The 27,566-nt window shown below is 52.5% G+C and overlaps 2 protein-coding genes and 1 non-coding gene across 8 annotated transcripts; 1 reads left to right on the top strand and 2 right to left on the bottom strand.

The window, feature by feature from the left end:
- Nucleotides 1-140: 140 nt before the first annotated feature.
- Nucleotides 141-11,487, bottom strand: PCGF2 (polycomb group ring finger 2). Of its 6 annotated transcripts, none has more exons than XM_033410873.2 (11): nucleotides 11,296-11,486; nucleotides 8,342-8,576; nucleotides 5,373-5,523; nucleotides 4,663-4,759; nucleotides 4,303-4,358; nucleotides 4,163-4,213; nucleotides 3,850-3,958; nucleotides 3,623-3,677; nucleotides 3,437-3,532; nucleotides 2,333-2,413; nucleotides 141-1,822 (listed from the first exon to the last, which is right to left on the bottom strand). In XM_033410873.2, the coding sequence occupies exons 2-11, from the start codon at nucleotides 8,501-8,503 to the stop codon at nucleotides 1,445-1,447; spliced, it is 1,236 nt and encodes a 411-aa protein (XP_033266764.1). In that variant the 5' UTR covers nucleotides 8,504-8,576; nucleotides 11,296-11,486; the 3' UTR covers nucleotides 141-1,444. The 6 variants fall into 6 exon arrangements, with proteins under 6 accessions (XP_033266764.1, XP_049558525.1, XP_012393212.1 ...); XM_049702568.1 differs by lacking the exon at nucleotides 11,296-11,486 and having other exon boundaries at nucleotides 141-717; nucleotides 1,714-1,822; nucleotides 8,342-11,254; XM_012537758.3 differs by lacking the exon at nucleotides 8,342-8,576 and having other exon boundaries at nucleotides 11,296-11,487.
- Nucleotides 11,488-14,971: 3,484 nt separating this feature from the next.
- Nucleotides 14,972-15,045, bottom strand: TRNAN-GUU (transfer RNA asparagine (anticodon GUU)). Its single transcript has one exon. It is a non-coding gene; the product is annotated as a tRNA-Asn (tRNA).
- Nucleotides 15,046-15,831: 786 nt separating this feature from the next.
- On the top strand, nucleotides 15,832-26,012 carry PSMB3 (proteasome 20S subunit beta 3). The gene is made up of 6 exons (XM_004282706.4): nucleotides 15,832-15,978; nucleotides 16,297-16,481; nucleotides 18,605-18,712; nucleotides 22,272-22,449; nucleotides 24,883-24,977; nucleotides 25,906-26,012. Exons 1-6 carry the CDS (start codon nucleotides 15,976-15,978, stop codon nucleotides 25,952-25,954), a joined length of 618 nt encoding a protein of 205 aa, XP_004282754.1. The 5' UTR covers nucleotides 15,832-15,975; the 3' UTR covers nucleotides 25,955-26,012.
- The last annotated feature ends 1,554 nt before the right edge of the window (nucleotides 26,013-27,566 follow it).

Here is a 27,566-nt window from a genome sequence, read left to right as displayed (position 1 = left end):
TGGCCACAGGGAGGGGGCAGTTGAGGTTCACTCCATATAGGGTCCCCCAAGGCAGGCTGAGCCCAGAGACAAGAGGAGGAGGCCAGGGCACCCAGCCACCCTTTCCCTGTCCCGTCTGTCCCAAAGAACTACAGGCTCTGGAGAGTACGCAGCATTTATTACAAAGCCAGGAGATACAGATGTCCCAGGAGGAGGATACAGCCATGGCACCTCAGACACAGGACGAGGCGTGAACACAGACAAACCCACTGGGGGACACCTGACCCCAAACACATAGGCTGTGATAGTCTTGCCTCCTCCCCTCGTCCCGATCTGACCTATGTCCATTGGAGGAAAAACTGGTAGGCAGGGGTCTGTTGGGGTCTGCCCCTCAGGGGGAAGACCACTTGACTTCTTGGGATGGAGCTGAGGTCAGATCTCACAGGTTCTGTCTTCTTGTGCTTTTAGATGCCTGTTGTTCTTTCCTGACTTGGCCTCAGCTGCGGGTGGGGAGGGCACTGGAGGACTGTTTGCCTTTGGCAAAATCTGGGGTCTGTGCTTATCTGAGGTCAACACCCCCCCTTCCACCTCTCCACTACAGGCCCCGAGGTGAGACTTCCCCATCCGCCTTGCTAGTGCGGGCTCCTGGGTGGGGGGCGTGGAAGAAGGGGGTGAAGCGGTTTACAATGCTGACACCACAGTGGAAGTTCAAGGGCTGAGGTCTTCTGTGGCCTCAGTCTTCTTTTCCACAAGATAAATGATGCAAAGGCCACACACACAGGGAAAAAAAAAAGGCAGAACTATCTATTACACAAAGTTTCTACTGCAAGAGGAGGAGGTAAGGGAGATGCCCTCTCCACTGCCCACTTGCTCCTCAGAACCAGGGGATAGGCTGCGTTTGTGAAAGGCACTGTCTTAGCAATTCTCTGGACATTCAACAATGGTGGGGGGGAGGGTACTGGTCAGGGTCAGGGCAGGACAGCAGCCAAGATGGGGAGAGAAGCAGGGTGGACCTCATACACAGCCAGTTCGAGTCATGCCTAAAGCTTTGGGGGTTGGTGGGGGCCCCTCCAACACCGCATATGCCTTGGGAAACAGAAGGAGAATGGGGCAGGGCTTCACCGAGCCTCAAGTGGCCCCACCAATCCACCTCTAGGCACCCCCAAAAAGAGCAGAGCAAATTACACAAGACCGCCTAAAATTGAGCACCCCATCCCCCACGCATACACACACACATCAAGTTTGCTTCCTGTGGCATTTAAGTTAATCTGGTTGCTCCACAGAAAATAAGTATGTATATTTGGTTTTTCCTATGTACATATATACATAGATTTATTTATAAAACCCATCCCCGACCCCTAAGGTGGGGGGAGCTGGGGAAAGTAGAAGAGGTGGAAAAGGGGGCCCAGAAAAAGTGGAGGGGTGGAGAGGCATAGCTGGAAAAGGAGGGAGAGGGTCCCTTTCCTCAAGTTAAGGGGGGCACGGGAGCTCCGTTGACAGTCATCTTGCGCCCCCTGCTGGTGGAAGGCGGTGTCTGCAGGCAGTTCGAGGTGCCCCCGTTGGCAGCTGTGGTGGCCCCACTGGCTGTGGCGGGGGGCGTGGGGGAGGTCGGGTGGGGGGCCGAGGGGCCATGGGAGCTGGGAGAGCCATGGGAGGGGGTAGCTGGGCTGGGCAGGGAGGAGGAGGTGGCCGGCAGGGTGGCAGGGCTGGGAGCCTTGTCGCTGACTGACTCACACTCAGACGCCCCGCTGGTATTGGTGCCCTCGGAGGGGGTGGGCGCTGTGGGCAAGGTGAGCCGCTTGCAGGCTGGCTGGACGCGATACTTGAGGGGGAGAGGGCCATTCTGCAGGGAGAGGGGAGGGGAGGGTGTCAGGAGAAAGAGGCTAATGGGGCAGCCACCCACCTTCACCCCACGGCACCCAAACAGGGAGAAGGGAAGGTCCGGGCCTTGGAGAGGAGAAAGACTGGAGAGAGAGGAGGAGACACGCGACGTGGGACTGACCAAGCAAGGCCGGAGAGACAGGGGCACACAGAGACCCAGAGAGGAAGAGAGCGCACGTGAGACCAGAGACAGAAAAAGGAGAGAGGGAGGCCAAAGAGCAGAAGGCAAAGTTCACTCCTCCACACCCAGCTGGGGCACGTGGGCTGCCCAGGGGTCCTTTTCTCCTTCTGAGTGCGGAAAGTCATCAGTGAGAGAGCGTCCGGAGGCGTACCTGGTGTGTGGCAGGCCACCCTGGACATGTCCAGCTCATGAGACGAGGGATAAACTGTGATTAGAGCAGGGTGGCCCACGTGATGGCCCCGTGTCCCCTTTCGGCCCTGTCCCCTTGCTGGTACCACCCCACCCACTCACCCGCCGCCAGGGGTAGATGTAGGCGATGTCCATGAGGGTGTAGTATTCCTTCAGCGGCTCGTCCTCATAGAGAACCTCAACCTGGAGGAGGAACGGGAGGACACAGCTCAAGCTTCCAGCTGTTTGGCAAAGAGGCTCCAAGCAGGTGGTCCCTCATTACTCTGGGGTTTCATGATGGATTCGACTTCCCTATCAGAGTTGTTCCAACATCACTCCTGACCAGCAGGTGGGAAGGGAAGATACCCACATCATCAACAGCCCCAGCCCCAGCCCCAGCAATCCACACGGTGGTCTGGGTCCCCTTCTATCTCTGGCATGTTCTCCAGAGGAGCTAACAGGCAAAGAAAAGGCCCAGGTGAGAAGGAACTTGTGGAGCAACGACTCTCACCCAGGCTGCACCGTGGAATCACACCAGTGCTTGGATCTCACTCCCAGAGATGGTTTTAACTGGTATGACATGAATCGAGTTTTAATCTCGATAGGCAACCCCTCACGTAATTCTGACATGTGGCAAAGTTTGGGATCCACTGTCCTAGAGCCTCAAGAGTCCATGGACCAACAGCACCGGAAGCACCTGGGAGCTTGCCAGAAATGCAAAATCTACTCAATCAGAATCTGCATTTTGGGACTTCCCTGGCGGTCCAGTGGTTAGGACTCCGCATGCCTCTAGGCACAGCCAAAAGAAAAAAGAACCTGCATCTGCATTTTAACAAGATCTCTAGGGGGTCACATACATGTTCAAATTTGAGAAGCGATGTCCTCGAGCTCCTTGGCAATTTCAGACCAGCATTCCCACAGCCAGCTGGCCCAGGTAAGGCCCTGCATTTTTACACACACACCTCTGCCATAGTTCTAAACGTGCAAGCATGTACACACACACACACACACACCATCTTGGTCTCCTGCACCTCTGCACACTGGCTTCAGCAGACGCAGACTGCCCCACCCCAATCTAGTTTTCAGTTACCCTTCTACACGGGCTCAGTTACACAACCGTGCAGGCCCTCGGTGACACCCAGCCAGCCCTGAACCGTGGCTGAGACGCACAGATTGTCAGATACATCCACACACGGACGCGTTTTTCGAAAGGGCCCAGGGACCCACCTTGTACTTGCTGGGCACGTCCATCTTGTTGCGGAGAAACTTGGCGAGATGCATGACCGTCATGGCTGCTGGGCACCGCAGGAAGCGCACCCCTGTCTGGTGGGGGAGAGGCACCCAAGGGCTGGGGTCCACCCCGACACTCTCTCCCAGCCCACACCCCGCTCCTGGGCAGGCCCCAGCACTCACTTTCTCCTTGTCACCATCCCCATTTTCCAGGGGGCCCTTCTTCTCTTCCCGGTCCCTGCAGAAGGAGAAGGAATGAAGCAAGGGAGACCCTGGTGCAGGCAGGATCTAACTGCACACATCCGGAAGGCCCTCCTGGAAGCACCCTTTCCTCCCAGGGGAATGGGGATGGCATGGGAGAAGGGACCCAGCCTAGGACCCCAAAAGGACCAGGCACGGGCCAGACTTGCCTGACGCCTTCATAGAACTCGATGGAGAGGCTGACGATCTCATCGTCGCTCAGAGCCCCCTTCTCCTGTTCCAGAACCTCACCACGGTCCTCGTTGGAGCCATTGGGAACTGTGGAAAGAGAGAGCTCTGAGGCGTTGGCCTAGGAGGGGGGGACAGGAGCCCCACCAAGGACCCAGGGATCTCAGAGCTCAGTGCGGTGAGCCCAGCCACCCCTGGGCTGGGGAGGCCGTGTGCGGTGCCCACCGGCCCTCCATGCATCTGGCCCTTATACCTGGGGCAGCACCTCGTGCACACACACGTGAACACACTCACCTTCTGTCAGGGGGTAGGCTGCGTAGAAATCCCGCCTCCGTTTCATCTCATCTAGAAGAGAAGGAGCAGGCTGAGGCGGGGGGCAACACGCTTGGGCAGTGGGGGGCGGGGGGTGGCAGGACAACGAAGGGTGTAGGTACCTTTAAAAAGCCCAGGGACCAATTTGTAGACGATGTCTTGAAGGGTTTTGTCAGATCTGGAAAGAAGCACACAGGGGCCTGCTGGCAACCACGTCACACCGACTCTCCAGCCTGGGGCCCCTTCTTCCCACCTCCCTTCCTGAGACCCAGGGCCCAGGCATGGGGGTCCCTAGAGGCCTTGCCTCTACCTCTCTGGAATTTCTCAGCTGGATACACCCCTGAGGGAAGGAAGGGGATTCGGTCCATGCCTGCCGCTTCTCCTCCACCTGCCAGCCTGGCTTCAGGAAGCAAGGAGGGCTGGGGGACAGAGGGCGGCTGCCCCAGAGGATGGGCGGGGACAGGAGGACGTGCTGGGCCCACCTGATGCTCAGCAGCGGCCGGGTTTTGTGGACCTGTACGTCGCACATGGGGCAGTACTTGTTGGTCTCCAGGTAGCGCACAATGCAGGTTTTGCAGACTTGGCAGAGGGGTGTGGAGAGAGGAGGAAGAGTCAGAGTCCCCTTCATCACCCAGGACCAGCCCCCATGCCCCCTGCTCGGGCTCAGGTATCCCCTCTTCTCCACCTTGTTCCCGCAGCTCAGGCCTGTTCAAAGACCCAACACAGTCCTGTCTCGCACAGATGGCAACTGTGCCCCTTATCATCCATCCTTGGGGGAGGACAGATAGTGTGTGTGTGTGTGTGCGTGTGCGTGTGTGTGTGTGTGTGTGTGTGTCTGTGTGTCTGTGTGTGTAGCCAGTGTCATGTACCATGCACAAGGTGAGCCCCAAGTCCCAAGCCCCCGCCAACCTATTAGACACCCTATCCCAGGGTCCTCGACCCCCAGCCACAAGCCCGTGGTGCACACCAGGGCACCTGCACCTTCCGGGAGTGCAATTTCAGCCACAGAGATGCAAGGAGAGAACTGAGATTTCAGGTAAAAGTTCCCCAAATGAACTTCTGAGCTGAACCCTCCAGTATCCCCTCCAAGGCAGCCTCGCAGGGACCTGGGACCCTCACCAGACACATGGACGTATTTGCTCTTCAGGGCAGAGGCCACCCACCCGAGGAGCAGCCCCTCGACTCAACTCACAGGAATGCAAGCACTCCACGATGGTAGTGGCATCGATGAAGTACCCCCCACAGAGGGCACACATGAGGTGAGGGTTCAGCTCTGTGATTTTAATCCGTGTGGTCCGATGCATGATGCCGGGGTGGGGGGCAGGGGACTGGGGAGCGTCACCCTGGGAAACAAACATGGAATCAGGAACCCACAGAGCCAAGAGCCCCTCCCACACTCTACTCCACCTGCCCCACAAGCGACACCGCTCCTGGGCCCAAGGCCCTTCCTTTCCCTTTAAGGCCGGACAGGGTGCACATGTGGGGATGGTTCTTTCTGACCCCCTGTGAGTGTTCACTGGGTGCCAGGGGCTCTGGAGATCTCACGACCTTGAGCAACAAGGTCAGGTTCTATCTCAGGACAGCAGAAAGACTGAGGTTAGACCACAGGAAGTACTACTCAACTCTCCAGAGGATGTGGGGAGGCATGAAAATGGAAGAGAATGGAGTTTTAAAAAATCCCTGATCCCAGTCCATATTCACTCAAGTGAACTCACTAGGAACTATGAGGAAACTCAGACTCCTGACTGGGTCTTTCTAATCCATCCTACCGTCCTTCCATCCCATCACTCCTTCTCCAGGACGCGTTCCCTGGAAACACTGGGGGCACATCTGCCCTAAGGCTGAAGGGGGCACCCCATAACTCATCCTTGCACTGCTGCATCCAGCCCCAGCCCCGGAGCAGCTCCCTGGAAATGCACCATATGTTGACCATGCAGGCTCTAGGCCTGGTGCTCAAGCAGGAAGTACTGAGGATGGTCCTTATGCGCCCAAAGTTGGGAACACACGGCTCCAACCCGCCCCCTGGCCCAGCCCTGGACTCTGCAGGTTAACTGCAAAGTCTGGGCAAAAAGACTGCTACTGCCCCTTCCACAGGAAGGCCACCACGTGCCCCGACAAAGAGCCTGCTGCACGCTGCCCCTCCCAGGCGCGCAGGAATCTCCCCACGTGGGCACTGCTACCCACCCGCCGTATCCTGTCTGCAAGCCGGCCACAAGCTGCCCGGTGACAGACCACAGGCTCTCAGAGATGCCTGCCAAAGCTATGCAGAAAGTTCTCCCCACAGCCCACCGAGTGCCCAGCCAGGCCCCGGCGGGGTCCTGGGAGGAAAGGCACAGCCCAGGTCTGGACTGGCTGACGTGCTTACTTCTTGGTGTAGAAATCCAGCCTGCGCCCAGGAGCAATGGTACCTCCCTCCTCTTTCCCAGAGTAGAAGCCCAAGGGGCAGGGCTGGGGAGGGCGGCCAAGTCCCGACAGCTCTTTTACAACATACATCCTTCTCTCCTTTCCAGAAAGATTTCTAAAGCCAACACACTGGGTTTTCTAGGACCCAAAATTCACAGCTGGGAATCAGCAGTTTCTATAGAGACCCCAGAATGAGTTTGGCCAAGACCCAAACAGCCAACAGAGGCTGGCCAGAGACCGAAAGAGATGGAGAGACACAAAGGCCACATGTGAGAGAGACACCAAGTTGCAGGGCAGACGGAGAGGAACAAGCAAGCCCAGAGCCAGTGGAGACGCGGCGGCCAAGACCTGCAGACATGGCCCGAGGAAGGAAAGGGGTTCCCGCCTCCCCTCAGCCAGCTCTCCCTGAACGGGTCCCCTCTTCATAATTATGTAGAAGCCTTGCTGGCTACTACACTGTTTGGTCGTTCCCATAGTAACCCCTGGCAAGATGCCCAAATATTATTACAACCATCCGGAGGAGGGAACAAACTCCAAGTGGCTGACTCGCTGAGCGTGTGTAATCTCCATCAGATGCGTACATGCTGCTGGACCTCCAACGGTACCTCATGTGACTACTTGCCCCATGTGTGCGCCTTGTCCAGATGAATCTCAGGGTGTGTGTGCACAGCCAGAAACAAAACGTTTGGGGGTCTGATAATGTATGAGGGTCCTGGTTGCTATTGGCAAATCTCATGCCTTCTTTTCTGTCTCTCACACACACTCTCTCTCTCTCACACACACACACACACACACACGCTCGCTTCACACTGCCTTAGCCACCTCATTCACATACTCACTGTGTTTTCAAAACAGACACTTGCTTTTAAGAACTCTCATGCAGTTCCTTCCAGGCCAACTGTGGCCTCAACATGCGAGAGCTCCTAAGCAAATGGCCGTGACCCTCACCCTCTCACTTCTGCAAGCGCTCAGACCAAGACTACCCCTCAAGCTCTGTTCTGGATGCACGGGTGAAGGCGAGAGCTGTGGTGCGTACTGGATGAAATGCTCCTCCTTCTCCCTTTAAGAAATGAGCCCCCTTGCCACACTCCCTGCTCCCCCTGCCCCATCCCCAGGGGCCTCAGACCTCTGGGGGTGGGGAGAAGCACTGATTGGTTCCTCACCTGATTGCCATGGTTACCTGCAGGGCCCTGCCAGCAGGTACCAAGAACAACTGTAAACAGGAGCTCTGTTCCCTCACCCACTCACCATCTCTCTCCCCCCATGAGGCCCCAGGGCCCCACACCTCACACTCAGCTCCTCCCCAGCTGCAACTGGCTGGACCTCCAGCTCCCATCACCGTAGGGAAGAGCCTGAGGGTGAAGGAGAGGGAGAGACAAGTCCCAAGAAGCAGAAAAAGGGAGACCAAGGGCCATTTGGAAGTGGCCCTGTGGAGCTCTGGAGGCTTTCACAGGTCAGTACTGACCACATCCCCACAGTGGACCCGAGCACTGTTTCCCACCCACAATACCTCCCCCAACCGGGGGGCAAGTCCTTCAATATCTTCTGTCCCCAAACCACTGTCTTTGCAAGGGCATCATGGTGGAACAGCCCTTGCTCCTGGCCCCTGGTGCCCCGGGTTTCAGCTATAGTGGCAGGAAAGGAGCTTGATCAGCACCCAGCCCCAACTCCTCCTTGCCACCCAAGCCTGGCTTGTGTCTTTCCCCATTCTCAAAGCCCCCTACTTACAGAGATCACCCCCCATCTCTCCATTCTTACCAGTCTTTTTCTGGAAGCTCCCCCGTAATTTAGACTTCTCTCAGCGTTAGTTTTTTTTCTTTTTCCACTGCAGAAATAGCCAATCTCTGATAACCCAGAGGTTCCCTTCTGCTCCTTCAGATGCCCAGCTACAGAATTCTTTGCTCTGCTTTCCCTCCACATGAAATTCACCCAACTCCCTCACTAGAAAATCTCCAAGTCTTGGGAAGAGTCACTGAAGGTCACATCCAGACATCTAGAATGGCAGAGGTGGAAGGAATCTTATTAGAAAGCATCTTGTCGAGTCCTTTCATTTTACAGATGAAGAAACTCAGAAAGAAGTGACTTGTCTCAGGTCATGCAGTCACTCAGTGGCAGTTCTAGGACTAGACGCAGCCTGACTCCCGTTCCAGTGCTCTTTCCACACTGGCACCCAGGCCGGGCTTCCTACTCATCTAAGGAACCAATAAGCCTGGCCTGACTCCATCCAGGCAGGCGGAAGGTAGAAGGACTCCAGGTTCCACAGAAGACCATTCAGTGAGCCCTATGGGCCAAAACATCACCAACAGCACACATTCTCGCCTTGAAGTAGAAAGAGGGGGCAGAGGCAAATGGCCTCACCCGACTTTCCTGATACAGATATGGAAGCAGGCTCTGTGCAAGCTCAGTGAGCCAGACTGTACTGGGTCCCAGGAGTTCGGGTTCAGTTGTGCAAGCCTGTGTATTTGTGTGTGTGTAGGGAGAGTAGGGGGTGGAGGTCTGTCTGGGACGCTGTCAAACTCTCAATGTTCCCTGATCCTTGACCTTGGGTGGAGGATCTGCGCCTCCCACCAGCAGCATCAAAAAAGTCCTCTAGTCTCCTGAAGACAGGCTCACCCTACCTTCCCTCCCTTTCCCACCTCTCAGCTTCCTAAGATCAAACAAAGACAAAAGTCCAAAATATACACAGATACACACTGCCAGATACACACACACATATGCACACACAGCCAGACACACCCCCTCCATTTCTCTCTCACATTCACAACACACAAGGCCAGACACTTGGCCAGACACACACACAGACACACCCCATCACACATAGAGCCAGACCAGAGCCAGGCCCACGCTTGCCAGATGTACAAGCCGCCCCCACCCACCCCAGGAGCACAGAGTCTGACATCCCTGCCTGAAACCAGAGCTGCAAACACACACCACCCTTCTGCGCATCCCCGGTCTACCGAGGGTAAATTATAACATAAGTCTTCCAGCAACAAAGGCAGTGCAGCTCCCAGCCTTGCTCTGGGGGCCAGAGGCTGGAGGAGTGGGGTGGGCATCCAACCTGCACGAAGATGTCACCTCTTCCTGTTCAGGCCCTCTCCATTCCCATGGCAACAGCTCCATCAAACAAGATCTCCCAGGGAAGACCAGAAGCAGGAGAGAGCACCCCCACAAAGACTTCAACTTGAACCCCACCCAGCTACACTCTGGATCCCAAGTCCCAAGTCTCACCTCAGGCCTGTTTCCTGCCTCATTCCAAAGACAGCTCTCAGACCTCAACCCCCAACTCCAAACCAGGAAACCCCGGGGAAAACCTCCCCACCGAAAAGCTATAACAGAGCTGCCTTTATGCTCCTTCTCCAAGTACTAGCACCTTGGAACAGAGTGGAGAGGGGGAGGAAGAGAAATTATAGAGTTTCAGGAACAGATGCAAACTGCAAGAGGCCCAGAGAAGGAGGCTTAAGAACGGAGTGGGAGACAAGCAGGAGACCCGCCCCCCGCCCCCAGCGACAGGGAGCCCTGGAGACTGAGGCAGCACGGCGGGGGGTGGGGGGGCTCTCTGAGAGACAAAGACCAGGGGCAAGCGCGGGGCAACGCTTCCACAATATTTACAGGCAAATTCACCATCCCCAGGCCTCCTCCTTCCCCACCTCAAGCCATCCGGAGCAATTCTGGGCAGACGGGGGCTGTGGGGGAGGGAGAGAGGCATGCCTGGGCCCCCCGTGGAGACAGGAGGGGCAGGGGTGTCTGCTCGCCGAGGGGTCCCATCCTCTCAGAAATAGAAGCAGGAGGACCTAGGAAAGGAGGGGGCAGCCGGGCTCCCCAGTGGAAGACCGGCCAGTCCGCCAGCCCCCTCCTGCATCTGCGGGCGATAGGAAATATCGCGATAAATCTTCCCCATCTCCATTCTACTCCCTCCACCCCGGCATCCCCAGGAACCTGGGTCAGAAGATCAGAGACCCCAGTCACCGGGTGGCCGCTCCTACCTTCCCTAGAGCCAAACTTTCGGCGGGGCCCGAGGAGGGGTGTTCCGGAGAAAGAGGCTCCGCCGAGGTGGCTCGGGGAGGGGAGGGGGCGGGGCGCCCAGTCCCGGGATGGCGGGGTGAAAGGGACCGACTGGGGGGGGTGCCCGAGACGACCGGTCCCGGCAGGGAAGAGCGCCCTCCCCCGGCCCCGCAGCAATCGAAAAGCTCGTCCCCTTCCTCCCCGCCTCAAGTCCTCGCGCGTCCACGACGCCCCAGTGCCCAACGAAGAAACCGAGAGCGACCCCTCCCCAAACCGAAAGGAGTAGTGGGAGAGGTCCAGGAGCTGAGCTGGCTCGTGGGGAGGGCTAGTGGGGCAGAGATCCGCCCCAGCGCGGAGCCCCAAAGCCCTTGTGGCTGCCTCGGACCCTCCCCCTCGCTACCTCGGGAGCAGGGTCTAGGGGGGCTGAGGCACAAAGAGGTGGTGGTCGAGGGAGACGCCAAATCGTTAAAAGGGGAATGCACTTCGGCCATCTTGGAAGGGAGGAAAAGGAGAGAAAAAAGGGAGAAAGAAAGGCGGACGGGGCGAGCTAGGACAGGGGCCGGCGGGGGTGGGGCGGAGACGCGAGAAGGCCCGGCTCAGAACCTACCCCCACAGGGGTTTGTAAAGAAGGAGGTACCGGCTCCCAGTCCCAGTCCCCAGATGGTTACGGGGTAGGAGAAGGAGGGAGAGGGGAGTCCGCGTCCGCTTACCTGGGTTCGGGGTCCGGTGGGTCTCGGGGAGGGGGGGATGGGAGGGAGGGAGGGAAGGGAGGGGAGGGGGGCCGCAGCCGTGTCGCTCGCTCGGGCGGCGAGAGGGGAGAAACCTACGGTAAGAAAGGAGTTTGTGAAAGCGGTTTGGGGTGGGAGGGAGAGGGGGAGGGGAGGGGAGGGGACGAAGGGGGGAGGGGAGGGACCAGAGTTCGGAGGCGGGGGGGAGACAAAATGGCTTTTTTCCTCCAGACAAGAGTAGGTCCCGCCCACCACTCACCCACGTGACCTCATTCCTTCAGGGTGTTTGCGGAGAGGGGAAGAGGAGGAGGGGGAGAGGCTAACAAGGCTGCGCCCCCAACCGGGTGCCGGGCCCCCCAAAACTAGACCACGACCTCACCCTTCCTCAACTAACCCCTGCCCCCAAAATATGTGTGCGCCCCCCCTACCCCCTGACCCTGCGATCCTCGCCCCTAGCTGGAGCGCCTGGAAAATGGTGAGATGAGGACTGGGCTGAAATGTGGCTCGCTCTGCAGCCCTCCACCCCTCGGCAGCGACCAAAGGGCAATGTGCTCAGGCGGGGGACGCGACGCTTCTGGCCACGAGTCTGGGTTATTTTCATTCACTTAAGTGACACTCCCTTGAAATTAATAACTGCATGGGTGAGAGCGAGCGTCTCCTCCCCACTCCCCTTGCCCTCTCGGCGGCCCGATCGGCGGCTCTGAAACGCTGAGCCCGAGACCCGGCCCGGGCGCTTCGGGGGAGCAAACCGCCGGGAGGACGGAGGCAGAGGCCTGGAGGACGTCTCGCGGCGAGGGCTCGGTTTGCTGTGGTGGAGGCTGGCGCCTCCGGTGTGCTCGGTCAAGATCGGAACGCAACCTGGACCGGGAGGCAAGCTGAAGACGTCAGCTCAGGCTCCGGGCCCGGGACACAGTAACCCGGCCTAACGCGAGAGGCCCGAATGCACTCGAAAACAAGGCGCCGGGGCTCGGAAGTGGGCCCGCGCTTTTTTCCTGCCGGGCACTTATTCCCGCATTTTTCGCCCGCGCGCCGATTGCGCCCCGACCTCTGCAAGGTTGGTGCGCCTCGCTCGCCCAGGCGGCGGGAGTCCGGCGAGCGCAAAGGCGGCTGATGCCCTCCTACTCCGATCGTTGCTCCGGGCTCCGGTACCCTGTGGCTCCCGCCGGAGGAGAAGACTAGGAGGGAGCTTGGAAAACCTTGGAGCAGCAGCTGAGGCCGGCGCCGGGGAAGCCGATCGATACTACGTTATGGAGACTAGCGTGGGCCCGCCTCATTAGATTAGGACGGTCGATTCGCGTATTCGTTATTCAGTATAGATTAGGGATGATCATTATGTCAGTCACTCCAAAGAGCTCGATTAGCCGGCCAGAAGCGCCATTAAGCGCACTGGCGGTGGGTGGCTCAAGTTAGGAAATTAGGAAACGAATCTTCAGCAAGCATCCGACGGCCTTCCTCTTCCTCCTTCCCTCCTCTTTCGCAGCCCAGGCAGACCCGAAGCTGAGGCCACCGTGATGAATGCTTTCACCCTTTGGCTGGCGACCAGAAGACCTGCGGACACTGGCCGCCAAGTGACCCCAGCTTCAGTCTTTGGCGCACACCCACCGAGTGGGGGCGGGGAGGAAGAGGAAGGGCTGGAGAGATTTCCGCCCAGAGGGGGTGGTCTGAGAACCCGCGGGAGCTGGGCCGGGGAGGATTCGGTCACCTGCTCTCCTTTCCTTCCGTGTGCGGGGAGACCGGGAGTTCGCCGCCCTTCACGGAAAGGGGGCTCTTGGCGTGGACACGCCCACTGTCCCTGGGGCAAGTGTGTTGCTGGCATCCTGGACTCTGCCTGGGAAGGCTAGCGCATCCTCTACGGTCCCCCAGTCACCCTGCGGGGAGGGGAGTGCAGCAGCAAGGACTCCAGGTCTGCCACTCCTTTCGGGCTAGAAGATCCCGGGCAAGAGAAACCTGTAGGGGTTTCGCGAAGGTCTCGGTCTCACCCATGATCCACAGAGGGCACCCAGGGGCTGTCTTGGATGAAGGTGGGAGGAGATCAGCTACTGGGAAGAAGGCTGACGTCCCTCTGAGTCCCCACTGCAGCCCTTTAATCCTGGAGTGCTGCCCAAGGGGACGACCGTGCTCACTGGGAATCCGTTCATTTGTTCCTCAGTTATTAAGCGCCAATCACGAGCAAAAACACAAGACAGAAGACCCCACTACCCACTAAAGCTTCATTTTAATCACTTCCATCACTTTCCAGTCCCCATATCCCTGGCCTTTCTGGCTTTATCAGGAGAACCTCTGACCAAACCTTTCTCACTTCTGAAGTTCCCAGGTTTCCCGACAAAGAAGTACCTGTCCTGTGCCATTGTCAAAGACTACACTAAGCGCAGGGAATATAAAGCTGATGAGCCGGGCTTTTGCCCCACAGGGTGTTCACAGGCCGGCGGGGGCAAGCGGGAGGGTTACGCAGCCTGTCCCGTTAGCTTTCATGGGCACTGTGTATCCTTCCGTTTGCCACTTACCGCCCCCCACCCCCGCCCCTGTAAGCTCGAGGTAAGGGTGGGTGAGCACTGGGGAAGGCTTTGAGAGAGGCTTCCTCTGAGCCCAGTCTTGAGGAGGCACCAAATGTGGAAGGGAACTGCTTGAGAGAGTCCTTAGCTTAGCTCCACTTAAAAACGGAGGCTCCCACTCCCAGCCCAGGGAGACACCTCTGGCGGACGTGAGATGCCAAAGCTTCCCCTCCATTGGGTTAGTTGTAGTATTTCAGGAGGTCACCTAGCTGACAAACTCTTCATCAGAAGAGTCACTGTGTGTGTCATAGACTAGAAGTTTCCAGAAGGCAGGAACTCAGGAATCTAGTAATTATTTCCAGCACATATACGAAGAGATACTGCGAGGATAAGATCTCCTGGAAGAGGATGGCAATGGTAGGAGAGGGCAGCTCCTCTAGTGATATTATGACTATCTTTAACTGTGTTCTTTACTCTTCTCTCTCCCCAAAACAATGTCCTTTGTCAGATTCTGCTTCTATTTCCCCATCCTCTTCCCCACGTCTCTGTATTTCTAGAAAAAAACCTGTTTTTTTGTTGTTGATTTATTTTTCCTCATGCTTCTCATATTAACTGCTTCTCTTTTCCCTCTCTCCTTTTTTCCGGGTCTTCCTTCCACTCACCCGCCTATTTCTCTGTCGTGTCCCCTCTTTCTGTCTCTCTCCGTATATCACAGCTGTGTTCTTCCTTTCTCACCTTTCTGTTCATCCCTCAATTTGTCGCTGCCTTTGTCTCTCGCACTACTTTATTCCTTTCCAAATGTAATATTTCGATATTGTAACATTGATTGAAGCAGACAATGTAAAACTGTTCAACCTCCACTGCAAATTCATTTTTAATCCTACGAAAAATGCAACGTTAAACGTATTGCATGGTGAGACAAAAACCTGTCTTTGCCTTTCCTGCAATCCAGCTTGGGGGCGGGGTGGGAGGTAGGCGGAGGAGGGAAGTGCTGGAGACATTATCCCGTCATTAACGGAACAACAACGAATTTTCAGTCACAACGACCCTCTGATTAGCTATAGAAAAAGTGTTGTCCGCTATTTCAATACAAAATTTGGCTTTACAGCGGTTGGGAGAATAATTCATTTAGGTTTTCCTTTTCAGGGTGGAAAAAAAGTGGATAGCGTCCCTGGGTGGGCTCGAACCACCAACCTTTCGGTTAACAGCCGAACGCGCTAACCGATTGCGCCACAGAGACGGTGGTAACTACCCGTGTCGCAGTGAGCCGAGTCAATGGGAGTGAGCCTGCGACAGCGCAGAACTCGGAAATTCCATAACCGGACTAAAGAAGTCAAACCCAAAGAAGGGTCCGGATCTGGGGAGGGGAACAGGCGGGACGTGCTCGCCTCCCCTCCATTGGCTCGGGGGTGGCGGAAATCGTCGCCTGCCTCCTCTGGATCTTAAAGTTGGGGAAGCCCGTGATGTCCCTCTTTAGGGTGATCTGATATTGGGGATACGTGAAGTCGACCTGCTGAGAGTCCCCCAAAGCAGAACCACCCTCGGCTTCCAAACGTCCCCTTTGCAGCCCAATCCCTGCAGCCGCTGAATACCCGCGACACCCTCCCTGTGCCCCTCCCTCCTCGCAAGAGTAAATACGCACTTTACGGGCACCTCTTAAATACTAGGCACATGCCCAGTGCATGTCCAGAGCCTAGCATGGTGCCTGGCATACAACAGATGTAAGGATTTCTGGAATGAATAAATGAAACAAACTTCATGAGTAATATGCCCGACCCACACAGCGTGCTCTTAACCAACCCCGTGGCCCTTCACTGGAGCCAAAGGCCCTTATCTTGGGTTTCACTAGCCCACGTGGGCGCAGACTCCGGCCGGCGTCTCCTGCGCCCAGAGACTGAGTCCACCGCTATACCAGCTTGCACCGCGACGCCGGGCTCTTCCGCACCGAGAGTGACTTTTCACTTTGCGCTTTCCTCACCTTGGTTTTGGCTTCTCAACCAAACTCCTGTCTGATGACTGACAAAGATATAGAGCCAATAGGAAGCCAAATTGTCCCGGAAGGGTCGGCCTCCCAGCCAATAGAGACAAAGCAGCGAGAGTGGTTGCGCAGCGAGGCCCGTAGCAGGTTTGCTGGAATTGTGGCTATTGGAGGTCCTAATACGCGGCAATCATGGTGAGGTGGGGAGCAAGGAGAAGGGACACGGGGTAGGGATTGAGGAATGGGGAGGGGTGTCATGGGGAGTTTGGGAGGCGTAGAGGCCTGGTGGTCGATTGAAGGAAGCGGCTCCAGTTTGAAGGGGGAGCGGACCGCGGTGAGGACCGAGGCAGGGAATGGGGCTCCTCGCAGCCTCCCAGCGTTAATCTCAGAGCTGGAGTTCAGGGCATCCAGGCGCCTCCAGAGTGGAGGACGATGCGTACAGGAGCCTCCGAATCAGGAGCTGCGCCGGGCCGCGTTTGGCCCCGCGCGCTGAGCCCTTCCGCTCTGTTTCAGTCTATTATGTCCTATAACGGAGGGGCCGTCATGGCCATGAAGGGGAAGAACTGTGTGGCCATCGCTGCCGACAGGCGCTTCGGGATCCAGGCCCAGATGGTGACCACGGACTTCCAGAAGATCTTTCCCATGGGCGACCGGCTGTACATCGGCCTGGCCGGGCTCGCCACCGACGTCCAGACAGTGTAAGTGTCGGGGGTTCCCACCTACACCCAGGCTTCTTCTTGGACCATTCTTGCCTAGCGGCTCGAGTGGCGTGGGTGTTAGTCATCTACTAAACAACATCAGTGAATCTGAGACTTTGCCGAACACCGTAAGCGATAGAGTGGTATCCTAACCAACTTAGCAGCATTTACTTTGTGCCAGACACGGTGGAAAGCACCTTACATCCATGGACTTTAATCCTCTTAACCACGTTACCATGTTGTCCCATTTTGCAGATGAGGAAACTGAGGGTCACAGAGAGTGTATTGCCCAAGATGTAAGCTAATGAATGACCCCCAGGATCCCAATCTCTGAGGCCAAAGCCCATGCTCAGCCCCTAAAGAACTTCAGGTCTAGTTGGGAGAAAAGGCAGGCATACAGAAAGATAACTAACCCATAATAAGATAACTAACCCTTATTAACTGCTAGAGCAGTTACCTAGTTGACAGTGGTTCTGTGAGAGAAGGGAGAGTCTGGGAGATGAAATAGGTGGCTCTTGTGATGGTCCGGGTGTGAAGGTTGTGGTTCTGATGGGGTGGTGAGGTGGGAAAGGAAAAGAAGGCATTTCTGAGAGTTGTTGCTGACCAACCTTAGTGGCTACTTGGATATTGTGAGGCCAAAGAGTTAACCGTTGAAGTCGGGGTTCGTGTCTTTTTTATTTGTTATTAGTATCTATTCTAGTACTTGGCATGTAGGCAATCCAGAAGTGTTTTAAAGGTGATTTCTGTTTTGAGCATGTTGACTGAAATACGGGAATTGGGAAGACTGGTTTTAGGGGAAAGGTGACGACTTTGATTTTGATACCAATTTTAAAGGGACAAGGCAAGCCAAGTAGAAACATCTTCTGAGCAGTTGGGGTCTTGAGATTATATCTCAGGGCTGGATAGGCATTGGTGATTTGTTAAATCTATGGGAACAGATTCTGGAGAGACAGAATACACAGAGGGAAAAAGTAAGCTGCAGCTCCAGAGCTGAACTGTATATTCAGCAGTCAGTTGGGGAAGAAGAGAGGCCAGTGGAAAAGAGGGTCAACGTTTCAAGAGGGAAGATGTGGTCACAGGTGGCCTAAGGAGCAGCAGTTCCTGGACTTTGTTCTTAGAAGATTGATAGTTCACTAAGGTGGGTGGGAGCTTGTCAGAAAGTTTTCTCTTTCATTTCCCTTAAACCTCTCTAAAGTCTCAAGAACATATATTTTGGAAATTCTTCCTGAAATCTAACCCAACCAGCCCTTTTTTTCCATTGTTGGTGGAATCAGAGAATGACGGCTTAGCATTCCTGTCGGTATGAAGGCCCCCATCAGCCTTCCTCTCTCCAGTCACTGCTGTTCCCTTCACACTATTTCCTTTTTTTCAGGAGCCTCTTCTCACCGAGTTTGCATGTTTGTGGGCAGTAATTGCTACCTTGGCTGGGCCTCAGTTTCCTCACCTGTGTGATGCTTAGGTCGTGTCTAAGGCTCTTTGTTCTGGTGTCCTGTTACTCATTGCTCTGCTTCCAGCATGTATGTCACTGGTCTGTTCCCTGCAGGGCCTATCCCTGGGCTCTGAGATGGGACTGGAGGAGGTGCGGCCTGCTTTCTTAGGCGCCTTTCAGTCCATTAGCAGCAGCTGCTGCTTATTAACACCCATACATTATCTCACAAAATAAGGTGACTTACTTTGTCCCTATCTTAGGGATGGAAAACTTAAGTGGTAAGATGAAGGCTTAGCCCAGGTCAGCTCTCTCAGTTCACTGCTCTTTCTACTGTAAGCCGCCATCATTATGTCTGCAGGCAGACTCCTACCCAGAGTGTACTGTATAAACTATTCCTCAAAAAAGTGGGGGGAGAATCCACTTCTTAACTCCCCTTTTCTCACCCTAAAAAAAAGTATGAGAAAAAGGTTAGCAGAGTGGCATGTTTATGGGTAGAAGTGTTGGACAAGACTGAAAAGCGGATGTGAGGCTGGACTTCCGGTAAGAAAATCAGAAGAAAATCTGGCAGATGGGGAGGAGTCTCAGCAGGGGCTGGGATTGTCTGTCTCCTTAGGCACCTCCTGACCTCCATGAGGCAGACACCAGGGGACATTCAGCAATGACTTACTAACTCACTTTTCTCCTTTTACCACAGTGCCCAGCGCCTCAAGTTCCGGCTGAACCTGTATGAGCTGAAGGAAGGTCGGCAGATCAAGCCTTACACTCTCATGAGCATGGTGGCCAACCTCTTGTACGAGAAACGGTGAGTAGAAATGTAGCCTGGGACTCGGGGAATGCAGAGACCTTTGATTGGGCAAGTAGTATGGAGGGGGCACCCAGGAAGGAGATTCGTCCTCCTTGACTCATTTCTTATTTGCTGGATAGTATCCTTATTTTCTGAGTCTTTTCTGTGGACCTAACAACCAAATAGGAAAGAAAGGGCTACTTCAGAAGAAGACAGGGAATGCAAGCAGCAAGTGAAGTTGCTCCCAGGAAACAAAATTAACGCTACCAAAGTGTGCCCTGGCGTCTCCCAGCCAGGAGCCACCCTTATCCAAGAGCTTATTCTGTTGTCATTAGATACTCTGGAATACATGGAACCTAGGAATTGGGTATGTTAACTTTTGACATTTGAGGACTTTATGTTGAGAAAAGAAGGGGCTCCTAACTGTAGAATTCAGTGCAGAAGCTGGGATGAAATTGAAGGGAGAACCCTGTAAGTACTTTCCCCACCCACCTCTGGGCAGAACTGGGTGGCAAATGGGAATGTAAATTGATACAGCCACTATGGAGAACAGTATGGAAGTTCCTTAAAAAAAGATACATGCACCCCAGTGTTCACTACAGCGCTATGTACAATAGCCAAGACATGGAAGTAACCTAAATGTCCATCAACAGAGGAATGGATAAAGAAGATGTGGTACATATATAAAATGGAATATTACTCAGCCATAAGAAGGAACAAATCTGTGCCATTTGCAGAGACGTGGATGGACCTAGAGACTGTCACACAGAGTGAAGTAAGTCAGAAAGAGAAAAAGAAATACCGTATATTAAAGCATATATGTGGAATCTACAAAAATAGTACAGATGAACCTATTTGTAGGCAGAAATAGAGACACAGATGTAGAGAACAAACGTATGGACACCAAATGGGGAAAGGAGGGGTGGGATGAATTGGGAGATTAGGATTGACATATATATACTACTATGTATAAAACAGATAACTAATGAGAACCTACTGTATAGCACAGGGAACTCTACTTAATGCTCTGTGGTGACCTAAATGGGAAGGAAATCCAAAAAGGAGGGGATATATGTATACATATAGCTGATTCATTTCATTGTACAGCAGAAACTAACACAACATTGTAAAGCAACTATACTCCAATAAGAAAAGAAAAAAATGGCCATTAAAAAAAAAAAGACTGGGTGGCAAGAAGACAGGTTAAGCTTTTTTTCTTTCCTTTTTTTTTTTAACTTTATATTTTGAAATAATTTTAGACTTTATAGAAAAGTTGCAAAAGTACTCTTTAGCTTTCAAAACTAAGTTTTTGCCATTTCCATACCTGGAGCAATATTATTGTCTTTTTACTATTAAAAAATAAACAAAACAAATGGTTACCTTTTTTTTAGGTTTATGTTAATATTCTCAGCTATGAATTGTCTGCCATATGTAGTAACCATGTTTATCAAAATCCCAAATTGAGAAAGGCTTAACAAAAGATCTTTTTTTTTTCTTTTTTTTTGCGGTACACGGGCCTCTCACTGTTGTGGCCTCTCCCGTTGCGGAGCACAGGCTCCAGACGTGCAGGCTCAGCAGCCATGGCTCACGGGCCCAGCCGCTCCGCGGCACGTGGGATCTTCCCGGATCGGGGCACGAACCCGTGTCCCCTGCATCGGCAGGCGGACTCTCAACCACTGCGCCACCAGGGAAGCCCCAAGAGATTTTAAAAAACTGGTTCACGGGGGTGGGGGGAGAGGTCTTTATTTTTCTTTCTTTTTTTCTTTTTTAATTTAGGTGTAATTGATTTACAATATTATATTAGTTTCAGATATAGGGAGGAAGTCTTACAAAGTTGTACAGATTAACTCACATTTTGGTATATATTTAATGGCTCATGTTTACTCATAATAAAAATACAGGACATTGAAGCTGACCTGGAAAATTCTAGATTCTCAGCTACTGTAACCAGGAGCTTTCTCTACAAGCCCAACCAAAATCATTGATTTTCCAGCAGGATAGGCTAATACAGTGATTTGCAAAATTGAGCCATGTACAGACCCTTTTTAAAGTAAATAACTTCTCATGGACCCCAGAGAATCCATCCAAGCACCTCTGTGAAACACTGACCTTTAGGTGGTACCGTGACATCGACACGACTGGAAGTACAAACGCAGGCCCTGAGCCATGTTGTATTTAGTTTTAAGGTTGTTACCCAGATAATACAGGACATTCTTATATTAACTTTGTTTTCAGTTTATTGAGAGGAAAATACAAAATTTAAGATTTGTTAGAGAAATTTGATACCTAGGGATCTGTTTGAGAAATGCCAGATCAAAGCACGCTACTCCAACCTCTTCCTCCACCTTACAATTATTATTTTTTTATTTAGAATTATTTTTTACAGAGTTGTAACTTAAGATCATGCCCGTAGAAATTACTGAGAGCTGATATAAGACATGGAAAATGTCTGTTTACTTACTGTTTCTATTGAGGATAGTGGCTATTACTTTTTGAGTATTTTCTATTTTCTATCTAAATATCCCTAAGATTGATTCTTCTTAAAGCTCAGTGTCTAGAACAAGTTTCTGATAAGCTATTATTTCCTAATGGCAAACAATGAAAATAACCCAGCTCACTGAGTATCCTTCTTTGCTTTGTCTGCTGGGAGACTCAGAACAAAACTTTGTATTTTGTCTGAGTGTCTTGTATTCTTGATTTTGGGGTTGTTTTTTTCTTTAGTTGGTGCATAGGAAGGACTTTTTTTTTTTTAAATTAATTGAAGTATAGTTGATTTACAATGTTGTGTTAGTTTCTGGTACAGCAAAGTGATTCAGTTATACCTATATATACATATTGTTTTTCATATTCTTTTCCATTATGGTTTATTACAGGATATTGAATATAGTTCCCTGTGCTATATAGTAGGGCTTTGTTTATCTATCTTATATATAGTAGTGTGTATCTGCTAATCCTAAACTCTTAATTTATCCCTCCCCACTCCCTTTCCCCTTTGGTAACCATAAGTTTGTTTTCTATGTCTGTGAGTCTGTTTCTGTTTCATAAATAAGTTCATTTGTGTCATATTTTAGATTCCACATAAGTGATATCATATGGTATTTGTCTTTCTTTTTCTGCCTTACTTCACTTAGTATGGTAATCTCTAGGTCCATCCATGTTGCTGCAAATGGCATTATGTTTTAGCGGTTTGGTTTTATTTTTCAGTGTTTTTTCTACAAACTGCTTCAAATCCTTTTTTGAAAGGAGTAAAGGTATAGGTGTATAAATAGAAGATTGAATGGTGATAGGACCTGAATGAGAATAGGGAGAGTAGGTTAAAAAAACAACAACAGAATTCCCAAAGAAAGGAAGAGGAAGAGAGGGTTGGGGTGAGGAGGATATGAAGGTAAGTGTCAGAAAAAAGAAGAAAAAGTCTTAGAGCATTGCTAGATGCCAGGAGAGGGGGAAAGGGGATTGTCCCAAACGGGCCCTCCACTTTCCTCCCTGGGTCTGGGCCGGGGCCTTGTCTGAACAGGCCTGAACAGGAAAGTGAATGTTCTTGAGCTCCACTTTCTCTCTCTGCTCCTGGCCCCCACAGGTTTGGGCCCTACTACACTGAGCCAGTCATTGCTGGATTGGACCCGAAGACCTTTAAGCCCTTCATTTGCTCTCTAGACCTTATCGGCTGCCCCATGGTGACTGAAGACTTTGTAGTCAGTGGTACCTGCACTGAACAAATGTACGGGATGTGCGAGTCCCTCTGGGAACCCAACATGGTGAGTTGGTGGCATGGAGCAGGGCTGGGTTCTCAGGTGCCCACCCCTTGGCCATCAGGGGAAAATGTGTTTACCTGGCAGGTAATGGGAAGAATGGTGCAGGTAGGAAAGAAAGCCACAGCTTCTGAGCCTTGGAAGGGCATCCAGAAACTCCATCTGCCAGGGCCTTGGCTCCCAGGGAGAGCACCTTCCATGAAGAGACCTCAGTCAGATATTTGCTACAACAACAAATAATTCCCCACGTTGGGTTTACAGGGTTCTCATATCCATTCATTGAACACACATTTAACAAGGTATAGGGTTAGGGGCAGGCAGCTCAGGAGAATGGGCTGTGGAGTCAGGTTGTCTGGGTTGGAAACCCAGATCCACCTACCATCTCATTAGTTATGTTCAGGGTAAGTCACTTTGCTTCTCTGTGCCTCCACTTCCTTAGCTGTAAAATGGGGATAATAACAGAATCTATTTTATGAGTGGTGGTGTGAGGAAATCACCTGGGAAGATTGGAACAGTACCTGACAGGGTCGGCTGTCGTGCCAGCTCTGCCAGGCTCCGGGGAAACCAGATAGTCTGTCTTCGAGGGCTTATTGCAGTCTAATGAAATAAGACAGACCCACAGATACCTGCTGAAATGAAGTTTGCCAGGAACAGGAGGAAAGAAAGGGCCTGGCTGGCAGAAGGAGCAGCCTGTGCAAAGGTCAGAAGTACAGGAGGGGCCCAGTGTGTTCAGTGACTGGAGAGAGCTTGCTGTGGCCGCTGGCGTGTGGGCAGAATGTGGGGTGAGAGGAAGGAGGAGAGTGAAATCAGGATGAGACTCGGAAATGCCTTGGATGCCACGCCAAGCAGTTGGAACTTTTTTTTTTTTTGAATTTTATTTTTTATATAGCAGGTTCTCATTAGTTATCCATTTTATACATATTAGTGTATGCATGTCAATCCCAATCTCCCAGTTCGTCCCACCACCACCCGCCCCCCACACCCCGCTTTCCCCCCTTGGTGTCCATACATGAGTTCTCTGCATCTGTGTCTTTATTTCTGCCCTGCAAACTGGTTTATCCGTACCATTTTTCTAGGTTCCACATATATGCGTTATTATACGATATTTGTTTGTTTTTCTCTTTCTGACTTCACTCTGTATGACAGTCTCTAGATCCATCCACGTCTCTACAAATGATCCAGTTTCGTTCCTTTTTATGGCTGAGTAATATTCCATTGTATATATGTACCACATCTTCTTTATCCATTCGTCTGTCGATGGGCATTTAGGTTGCTTCCATGACCTACCTGGCTATTGTAAATAGAGCTGCAGTGAACATTTTGGTACACGACTCTTTCTGAATTATGGTTTTCTCAGGGTAGATGCCCAGTAGTGGGATCGCTGGGTCATATGGTAGTTCTATTTTTAGTTTTTTTTTTTTTTTTTTTTTTGCGGTACGCAGGCCTCTCACTGTTGTGGCTTATCGCGTTGCGGAGCACAGGCTCCGGACGCGCAGGCTCAGCGGCTATGGCTCAGGAGCCCAGCCGCTCCGCGGCATGTAGGATCTTCCCAGACCGGGGCACGAACCCATGTCCCCTGCATCGGCAGGCGGACTCTCAACCACTGCGCCACCAGGGAAGCCCCTATTTTTAGTTTTTTAAGGAACCTCCATACTGTTCTCCATAGTGGCTGTATTAATTTACATTCCCACCAGCAGTGCAAGAGGGTTCCCTTTTCTCCACACCCTCTCCAGCATTTGTTTTTTGTAGATTTTCTGATGATGCCTGTTCTAACTGGTGAGAGGTGATACCTCATTGGAACTTTTTCTTCTGACATGGTGTCAAAGGCAGTAAGAGACCTGAGGCACCAGAGGCCTGCAGGTCGGTGTGGCGCTGAGGTCCTGAGCAAAGAGAGTGGCAGTGGGGGAGCGGGGCAGCCAGAGTCTAGAGTACTTGGTCACTTAAAACAGAAGTGAGGGAGGTGGAGATGCTGAGGACACTTGAGTTTTCTAGCTAAGCCAACCAAGATAGAGGATGTGGTGGATGCAACAGGTTTGGGGGGAAATGGGTTCATGGTTGGACAGGTTGAGTTGTGCAGTACCTCTGAGCCACCCAGGAGGAGAGTCCATGAGATAGCTGGTAAAGCACATAGGAGCCACGGGGATTCTTCCCCCATTTTACAGAAGAGGAATTGAGGCTTAGCGAAGGGACATTGACTTGCTCAAGGTCACAATGCTGGTTAGCGGAGGAAGTGCAGGGCTTGAACTGTATCTTATGTAACCTTGCTGCCTTCTGAGAAGGAGGTGAGGGGGCTTCTCGCATCCAGGGAACCATCCCTCACTCCAGACACGGGAGGGGCCAGAGCTGGGCACCTTGAGCCTAGAGAAGAGAGAGTTAAGGGGCCAGACCAAGTGAGGGTCCAAGGCTCTGGGGATTGAAAGGTTTCTGCTCTGTCGGCAGGACCCAGAACACCTGTTTGAAACCATCTCACAAGCCATGCTGAATGCTGTGGACAGGGATGCGGTGTCAGGCATGGGAGTCATTGTTCACATCATGTAAGTGTGCACTGGGAGAAGTCTAGAAGCTCTGCAGACACGTGCCTCTCCCCTCCTGCACAAACACCCCATCTTCCCAGCCCCCTAGTCAGGTGTGAAATAAGAAGTGCGCTTGCAGCAGGCCCGGGATAGCAGAAATCTATGCTTCCTAAGGGTGGCAGCTAAGGTGGGAGCCTACCCAGATTCCCCTGGCCTCCGTCTGGTGAGGCTCTGTGTCCCCGAGTCTCCTCCCCTTGCTCACAATAGACATTTCTTTCCTTCCTGAGCACTGTCCCCAAAGTCTCAGGGACCTTTGTGGGGATGAGCCCCAGCAGAGCTACTGCAGATTGATCAGAATAAATCCTGGGTGGCTCCTCTCCTCTCCCAGCTCACACCAGCATGGAACCCACAACTGTGTGGTGTGCTGAGCCCTGGGAGTGTTTTCCAACCCCCCAGCCGGATGCCTAACTGCCACCCTCTTTCCCTCTTGCTTATTTGGGGCTGTCACCAGGAACCTGGTATCCTCCCAACAGCTTTCCTTGGGAACCTCCCAGAACAAGCATTTGGACCCTTTTGTTATGGGGTAACCTGCTTAATTACCGTGAAAAACAGGTTGCGGCTAATACAGACAATTTACCACCCCAAGGATCTTTTCCCTTCACTGGAGTGAAACACCACACCTCCTTCCTCAGTTACTTGCTCTCTAGGCCTGGGGAGCTCCTTCCCTGTTTTGGAGCGCTTCACACTCCAGCCCTGAATCATCCCAACTCTTGACGGCTCCACCTATGGAAGTTTCTCCATTCTCCCCTTCCTCACCACAGGCCAGGAAAACAAGCTAACATTAGTGTAACGTGGGCAAAACAGTTAACCCCAGAGTTAGGACAGCTGTTCTAGTTTGTTCTGCAGTCTAGAATGGGTGTAGATGTTCTGTGACTTTCTCCCTCTGCAGTGAGAAGGACAAAATCACCACGAGGACACTGAAGGCCCGGATGGACTAACTCTGTTCTTCCCAGAGCCCACTTTTTTTCTTTTTTTTAAATAAAAGATTTTCTTTCACTCCTGCTTCTTTGAGTGTTTTACCACAGATCTCTGTCCCCAGTTGGGCAGTTACAAATAGCTACTCGGGGTATAGCTCAGCCCTCAGGTTTTCTTGACTTGCAGCGTGCTCCACCGGTCCACCAGTGGGGATAGTATCTACAAATGACTTGTTGGGTACCTGCTGTGTGCTAGGCCCTGCACAAAGTGCTTTACACATTCTAAAATTTAATCATCATATTGACTCAAGGTAATATACATTAATTATCCTTGTTTAACGAGTTAAATAACTTGCCCAGGGCCACTTTGTGATAGGGCAAAGATGTCAACCCATGTTCCATTTGACTCCAAAGCCTAGCATCCTTTTTACTCAACTCTCGGAAAACGCTTAAATCTTCTTTGTTTCAGGTAGAAATTTGGCCAAGTGTCCATAAGTAATATCCTTGCACATCAGTGTTTCTTTTTTGTGTGTGTTTTTTTTATTTTTTATTTTTGGCTGCGTTGGGTCTTTGTTGCTGCGCGCGGGCTTTCTCTAGTTGCGGTGAACGGGGGCTCCTCTTTGTTGCGGTGCTCAGGCTTCTGATTGCGGTGGCTTCTCTTGTTGTGAAGCACGGGCTCTAGGCACGCGGGCTTCAGTAGTTGTGGCACACAGCCTCGGTAGCTGTGGCTCACGGGCTCTAGAGCACAGGCTCAGTAGTTGTGGCACACGGGCTCAGTTGCTCCGTGGCATGTGGGATCTTCCCGGACCAGGGCCTGAACCCATGTCCCCTGCATCGGCAGGTGGATTCTTAACCACTGCGCCACCAGGGGAGTCCCCACATCAGTGTTTCTTAACCTTAGCTGCATATTAGTCACCTAGGGAGCTTCTAAAACACAGGTATTTTGATCCCATCCCTGATTTATCTGGCCTTTTAAAGGGGCTGGGGCACCTCTTTTTTCGAAAAGTTCCCCAAGTGATTCCAGCTTGCAACCTGTAGCAGATGCCCTAATAAGCAAGTAGTTCCTAAACTTTAGCCTCCATTAGACTCTGGGGGGCTTGTTAAAGCAGGGGTCCCCAGTGCCTGGGCCTTGGACCAGCGGGCGAGCGAGCGAAGCTTCATCTGCCGCTCCCCATCGCTCGTGTTACCGCCTGAACCATCCCCCACAACCATCTGTGGAAAAATTGTCTTTAATCCCTGGTGCCAAAAAGGTTGGGGGTCACTGTGTTAAAGCACAGTTTCTGATTCAGAGCTGCAGAAGGCCCTAAGAATTTATGATTCCCAGGTGCTGGTCCAGGACCACACTTTGAGAACCACTAGATTTTTTTTTTTTTTTTTTTTTTTTTTGGCTGTGTTGGGTCTTCGTTTCTGTGCGAGGGCTTTCTCTAGTTGCGGCAAGCGGGGGTCACTCAACGTGGTGCGCAGGCCTCTCTTGTTGCGGAGCACAGGCTCCAGACGCATAGGCTCGGTAGTTGTGGCTCACGGGCCTAGTTGCTCCGCGGCATGTGGGATCTTCCCAGACCAGGGCTCGAACCCGTGTCCCCTGCATTGGCAGGCAGATTCTCAACCACTGCGCCACCAGGGAAGCCCGAGAACC

This window comes from Orcinus orca, chromosome 19, assembly GCF_937001465.1.
Source record: "Orcinus orca chromosome 19, mOrcOrc1.1, whole genome shotgun sequence".
NCBI lineage: Eukaryota > Metazoa > Chordata > Mammalia > Artiodactyla > Delphinidae > Orcinus > Orcinus orca.
Note: the sequence above shows the minus strand (reverse complement) of the source record. Positions and strands in the feature narration are given on the sequence as shown.